The sequence below is a fragment of the Setaria italica genome, chromosome IX (assembly GCF_000263155.2).
Source record: "Setaria italica strain Yugu1 chromosome IX, Setaria_italica_v2.0, whole genome shotgun sequence".
Classification (NCBI taxonomy): Eukaryota; Viridiplantae; Streptophyta; class Magnoliopsida; order Poales; family Poaceae; genus Setaria; species Setaria italica.
Genome location: NC_028458.1, coordinates 2,881,728 through 2,888,415, shown reverse-complemented (window position 1 = coordinate 2,888,415; position 6,688 = coordinate 2,881,728). Strand labels below are relative to the sequence as shown.

Sequence of the window (6,688 nt, the reverse complement as noted above, 5' to 3'; positions counted from 1 at the left end):
TCTGGGTAACAGATCGTCCAACGCCCCTCCCTGTCTGCGGGGTGTGTGCGGGGCATCCTCTTCCCCTTTTCTTTGTTATGTTAGCATGCATTCGCTCAATACTAAGGGGAGAATTGGGGGGGTCCTTTCTCGTTGGGGGGAATGGATTAAGATGAATTCCTCCTCCCTTCGCAAAAAGTTGGGGTAGCAACACACGCTCAAATCATGGACTAATTAGGCTTAATAGATTCGTCTCGCCGTTTAGCCTCCACTTATGTAATCGGTTTTATAAATAGTCTACGTTTAATACTCGTAATTAGTATCTAAACATTCGATGTGACGCGTGCTTAAATTTAAATCAGTGAACCAAACCAGGCCTATATTTGAAGGATGTAGGCCTTCTCTATGGGCCTAGTCCAAGTAGGATACAGACTTGTTAATAAAGTCAACCCAACCCATCATGATGGATCAGGTGGGTTGGGCTGCCTTGTATTCCTGGGCCCCCGCATCTTCCTGTTCATCTTCCTCCTCCAGACGGTGGAGCTTAGCGCCAGGGGTTAGGGGAGGAGGGGCTGCCGGAGAGGAATCTCATGGCCTCCGGGCATAGAAAGATGAGGGAGGGGAGGTAGGTAGGCCCGGCGGTGGTGGCGGGTTGAGGGGCTGCCGGCGGTGGAGAGACAACCGGAGGACCAGGGACCGGGCAAGGGCGGGGGTCGGGGGAAGCCGACGGGTTAGCGCGGGGGCAGGCGCTCGGCGGTGGATCCAGTGGCGGGAGCTACCGAAGACGGAGGAGGAGGTGGCGGCGGGCCTTCTGCGATGCTGCTGCTCGCAGTCGCATCTGCGACCCCTAGAAGCCCCCAGCTAGAGTGCTAGACCGGGCTCCTCCCTGGCTGGGTCCGATCGAGCAGAGACCAAGTCATGTTCTGCTCCATAGTTGCCAACTGCATGCATCTATTTCAGGTTGCCAACTGCAGTACCCAAGTCATGTTCACTCAAATAAATTTGGAGCCTCTCCAAAGAAATAAATTTGGAAGGAAACATTCCACTCACAACTGCAATCAAACCTGCAACTTACGGTTCAGCTGATGCCAAACAAATTTAAACCGGCAACTTATTCCTATTCATGGTCATACAACTCCATTACATGCCTCACGTACATTGCATTGCCTGACACTGATGTAAGTCTGGGACAATGCTGATCTGCCTAGCACAAGAAATCAAATCAAACCCGCACAGCAGAATCGATCTCAAGAGGTCAAAAACCAAATATAAAGTTCTAACACCTTTCAGCCATCACTTCTTTTGCTTCTTCCCGGGCTTCAGCTTGATGACCTCATCGAGGTAGAGTATGCCCTTCCCCTTGTACACCTCTGGGGGCTTGCAGTTCCGGACCGCACCAGCGAACTGGTGCACCCTGTCCTTGTCAATGCCGGTGCAACAGATTACGTTGGGTTTGAAGCAGAAGACACGGACGGCGGGCGGCGTGGTAAACTGCACCTCGTGACTGTACCCCAGTTTCAGGAACAGCTCACGGCCTTGGCTCTCTGACCTCGCTTTGAAACCGACCCCCACGAGCTTCAGAAACCGGAAAAACTTGGCTTCCATTGCAGATCGATAGATGGTTTGATTGTTTGGTGCTGAGTTACCTTTAACATAGAGAAAAAGGAGAGGAATGGGTTATGATCAGAACAGGAAAATATTCCAAGTAGACTTAAAGATGATGGAATGTGAATGATATAAAATCGTATCTGAACAAAGTGTCTACAGAACACTGCAACATACTGAATGTCAAATAAATTAGGCCATCAAATAGTATTTATATCATTTGTTGAGAGTAGTACAAGATCCTCAATTTTTACCAATGTTTCACAAGGCCAATGAGTGTAACGACTGATTCAATGGTAGTTGTAAAACACTACACAACCTTCTCTAACCATCCAAGGTGCAAAAATGAAGGCAGATGTAAATCAGATGAAGTTGCAGTTATGCTAACAATAGCAATCAACAGCAAGATAGTCAGGCAAGTAACAATCTAGCAACAGAACGGTAGCTCCATACAGGTTCCAAGTTGAAACTCGGAGTCACTTGGAAAACATGTGCAACACAGAATCTCGGCACAATGGATGGTACAGGAATTCAGGATTGTTGCGACCCATGGTTGGCTGGGATCACCAAAACTGCCACAAGGATCAGTAGGGTAGATCACACTGCGCTGCTAATTCTGCAAGTCAGGGACACATTGTGAGCGGTCAGTGATACTGGATCGATGAGAACCACCAGCACAAACAGGGGCACTGGGATATCTATGGATCACGAAGATTTGGCAACACAGTGCATTCAAGAGCATTATGTCAAGGCCATGCATATCATTCCCAACTCCCTGGAGAAAAGATTACGGACTTTACTAACGCCTGCACAAGCAATATTTGAGGCGACGGCATCCAGAGTCCAGGTTCAATGAACCCGGATTGCCCCTGCCACAGCCGGCCCCGGCCGCCGGCAATGGCGCCGCCGGCAAGCCGCCCTCCACCCCGCCATTCGTTAACTGAGGAAGCCGCTCGCCCCCGCCGGTTGTAGTCCGCCGCATCCCTCCCCAACCTCGATAGGCCACCGCCGCCAGACGCTCCTCTAAGACCGCCAGCCATGGAGCCCTCCCCAGACAACCCCGAACCCGAAACCCTAAACCTAACCCGGCCACCACCATGCCTCAATCCGAGAGAGGGAGGAGGAGCAGAAGGAATAGAACCCACCTCGTCGCCGGCCGACTAGCACTACCCACCAGAGCTGGACGAGCACGAATCGGTGGAGGAGAGGAAGAGAGAGCGGCAGTGCTCGGACGGAGAAGGCGGCGGCGGCGGCTGTGGAGGAGTGCGCCAGGGCGGTAGGGGAGGGGAAGGTTGACTGTAATGCGCGTGCTGACTGCGGAGGCGTAAACGCCCTCTTGATCACAAACTACGTTTTCCTAAAAATTACATACTCCCCCGTCAAGTCCCAATTTAAGTGCAATTGTAACATTAAAAAAAATTCCAAATTAAACGATGCAATAGCACATACTCCTAGGTGCTCACCTGTCCACCGTTTTTTTCTGATCTGGACACATACGCACGTGAGTCCATTTGTAAAGAAAATCTAAAGCTCCTAGCGAGTCCAAGTATCTCCGGCTGTGCATTGTATAGGTGGGTCCCAGCACATAAAAAATTTACTGAGCTAAACTGCCAAAGTCTAAAACGTTTTATTGCTTATAATAAAAAAAGCAAGTTGAAAGGTTCTAAACCTTCTCGGTTGTTCAGCACCTCCCTCACCGCTCGCTCAGGGATAATAATGACATTTCATACCAACACTAATTTGTCCATTCAAATCTACAAGTGCACTTATACTAGGGCAGAGGGAGTACACGACATTTTTGGAAGACTGTAAGGTGCGCGTGTTGACTGCGAAGGCGTAAACACACTCTCAAGCACAAACTACGTTTTCCCAAAGATCACATACACGAAAGGTTAACTGTAAGGTGCGCGTGCTGACTGCAGACGATCACAAACTACGTTTTCCCAAAGATTACGTATACAAAATTTTTCCAAACAATTGTAAATACTGACACGATTATATTTAATTCATACATATACCATAAACTTATAGTGATCAAGAATGTAATCTTTGTATGCTATTTTCTTGTTTATACGAGAGAATACATGATATATACCATTTAGGCTAATACAATCCAATTGTAAGGCCTGGAATATATTTTCTATTTTATTTCATGTCCTTTGTGATATTCTAGACGTTCTATATGTTACTTCCTCCGCAAGGGCTAGACTCTAAAAGAGAAAGGACCTCCTTGTAAAAGTGGCAAATATCATGGCATCTCTCTTTCCTTTCTCTTCCCCGTTAAACTCTACAAATCGATCTATGGTAGATCCAGGCGGGCGCTGATGCATACGGCAGCCACCTGATGGAGAGGTAAACAACTCGGAGTGACGGGGCTGCAGCAACCGGCAATGCAGTAGCTAGCGAGTGGGCGGGCAAGCGGCCGGCTCCACTCGGCCAGAAGGCATGGCAGTCGGTGTGCTACCTGGACAGCGGCGGCCGACAGGCGAGTACCGCGAGGTCCGCGACGCGGCACAAGGGCACAGATATGCCGATTTTTCATCCGATCCGGGAGGGACGACGCCTCCAGTCGACGGCCCGTACAACCAGCGTCGTCCAAAGCCGTTGATGCACCTAGGAGCACGAGCCGCGGTCATCGTCTCGTGTGACGATGGTTTCTTTCTCTCTTCTGTTTCTTTTTCCTCCACCTCAGCAAAAAATAGTCTACGTGGCATCAAATAGACAATAATTATCTTGTCTATCTGTTATACGTGCTCTACGTCTCCCTACAAGGTTTTGACACTTCGAGGCAAGCAAGACGCACGTTGACGATTTGACGATCGCCACCATTGTTGGTACAGTAAGTTGAGTCCATCAGTGATCTTTCATCATTTATCAATGGAGAGTCCTGCACTATTGTATCAAGATTTGGTCACAAGTAAATTTCTCTCCATGTATTTTTATTATCAATTTAGCTTTACTAGTTTAGCATTAATGCTAGAGTAATTCTTAGTATTGCAAAAAAATATAATTATATAATGGAATTTAAATACATTTTGATTGTTTGTAGTTCTCTAGCTTAGGATTCCGTTTTGTATTTCTCGTCGGGCCTCAAAATTCTAGTTGTTGCCCTGGTCATGTAATCTTCCAGCATGATTCCAGTGGGACGGAGGATGGTGAGCTATTTCGGTAGGAGTGATGAGGGTGTGGAGATAGCGCCACGAGGAGGCGCTAGCTAAGAAGAAAATGGTGATGATTATTGAGAGGCTTGATGGATTCTATGGTGTTTAAATGGGCGGCCCGACATGACGCAACTCTTGCATTGCACGCTGGTCTAGTGAAAGCAGCCCGACAAGCATTCTGGTTTTCTAAGGGTTTATTTGGTAGAGCTGCGGCTCCGGCTAAATTGGCTCCGGTTCTGATTCCTTTTGTGAAGCAGATTTTCTAGCGTAGCTGAAGCTACAACTTCTTTTTGTTTTCATGAATGAATAGAAGAGGTCTCTATTTTAAAGTGTCTCTATTTTATCTTTTTGGGTGTAGAAGTGAATTTTATTGTTGAATATGTCTATATTTAATATGAACTAAAAAAATAGTGAGTAGAAATTATATATCAAGTGGAACATACGTGACACTTATTGTATAAAAGTTAAAATAGCTAGCAGCCGCCTATTCCATGTTAAGGTTCATAGGAGGAAAAATGTAGGAAGCACACAGCAAATACCGTTTGTCTGGGTCTCGCTCACTTCACTCCCTCCCTACTGATTAATGGATAGCTGGAGCAGACTCTCTCTCTCTCTCTCTCCAGTCTCTACACAAATCGATCCCTCTTTGTCTCTCATCCACTCCAGGCACATCTCGATGCTTTCTCCGGTGTCGATTGCTTGCCTGAGTTACCGCCCGCTCTCTTCCTTCCTGAGTTGCCTGAGGCGTGGACGCTGCCTTGAACTCACTATCATCTCTAAGAAAACCTGATGATGCACACAAATTTCATGCTGGAGAAGGTCCGCGACGTCCACCGAGGGAGGTGAGGTCGAGAGCATGGCGACCCATATCATGAAGCAAAGTAACAGGTGTAACGCCAAGCGCAAGTCATCCAATGCAAATTTGCACAAGTCCGAAAGTTAGGATTCATCCACTGAACAATAAAGCTGTGTGATCAGCGATGAAGCCGAAACCTCAATAATTCAGAGTTCCCAGTAAACATATCCTTGTAAGCTAATTATGAAGCAAGACGCAAACAGATTAAACTTGTATAGACAAACAAGGACTTTATTAGCATGTTATCCAAACAATTCATGAGTGTTATTTCTAAGATGCATTTAACCTTTTTGGCGTCTTAGCAACGAGAAATTACAAGATGGGCCTTATATTTACAGGACGATTAACATATATTGGTTAGGCCCATGTTTAGCTCCAGCGCCCTCCTGGCCTCTCACCCCACCATAGCTCTTCAGTCTTGCACAATGGTTACCCCTGGAGGGAGTGTGAATAGGCTCTCAATAACAAGTGGATCATCAACGCCCTAATAAATACATGAGTGAGCAGAGAATTATAATTGCTCAGGTAACCAACATCATGTTGCATATATATGCAAATGGTAATGTACCTAGGGGTGGTAATGGATCATGACCCTTATGCCTCCTTCACAATCCAACTTAGCCCTACCTATTTTTAGTTCAAAATCATATTAATTTATGGCTCGGTCCTTATTGAGTCCGATCCTTAAATTTGCTAGGCTAAATTAGAGGGTCCTTTGCCACCCTAACTGTACCACATAACGGCACAATATATATCGTTACCTTGTACATCTTTCTTATATTAGCTCAGCCTCCGCATCTCTCCGCATCTCTCATCTGTAAAGGACGGGGGAATCATGAATAATTAATAATGAAGCAGCAAGAACACTAAATGCTTGCCAGGAAACAAATCATATCGTACACATTTATCTTCATCTTCGGAGTCGTTCCACTCTATTTCTTTCATATGTCCACCAAACTGAGAACGTGGATCTTAGGGTGCGTTTGGTTGCGAGGACGAAGTGGGACGGGACGGGACGATCCCACTTCGTCCCGCGTTTGGTTGGAGGACAGGTGGGACGGGGACATCCCTACGAGGGAATATACCC

General features: G+C 46.8%; 1 protein-coding gene across 1 annotated transcript; it reads right to left on the bottom strand.

The window, feature by feature from the left end:
- Positions 1–1,005: 1,005 nt before the first annotated feature.
- LOC101752552 (60S ribosomal protein L6, mitochondrial) lies at positions 1,006–2,912 on the bottom strand. The gene is made up of 2 exons (XM_004981332.3): positions 2,730–2,912; positions 1,006–1,625 (listed from the first exon to the last, which is right to left on the bottom strand). Exon 2 carries the CDS (start codon positions 1,582–1,584, stop codon positions 1,273–1,275), a length of 312 nt encoding a protein of 103 aa, XP_004981389.1. The 5' UTR covers positions 1,585–1,625; positions 2,730–2,912; the 3' UTR covers positions 1,006–1,272.
- Positions 2,913–6,688: the final 3,776 nt, after the last annotated feature.

Coding starts and splice junctions, on each gene's coding strand:
- LOC101752552 (XM_004981332.3), bottom strand. CDS start 1,584: ATGGAAGCCAAGTTTTTCCGGTTTCTGAAGCTCGTGGGGGTCGGTTTC.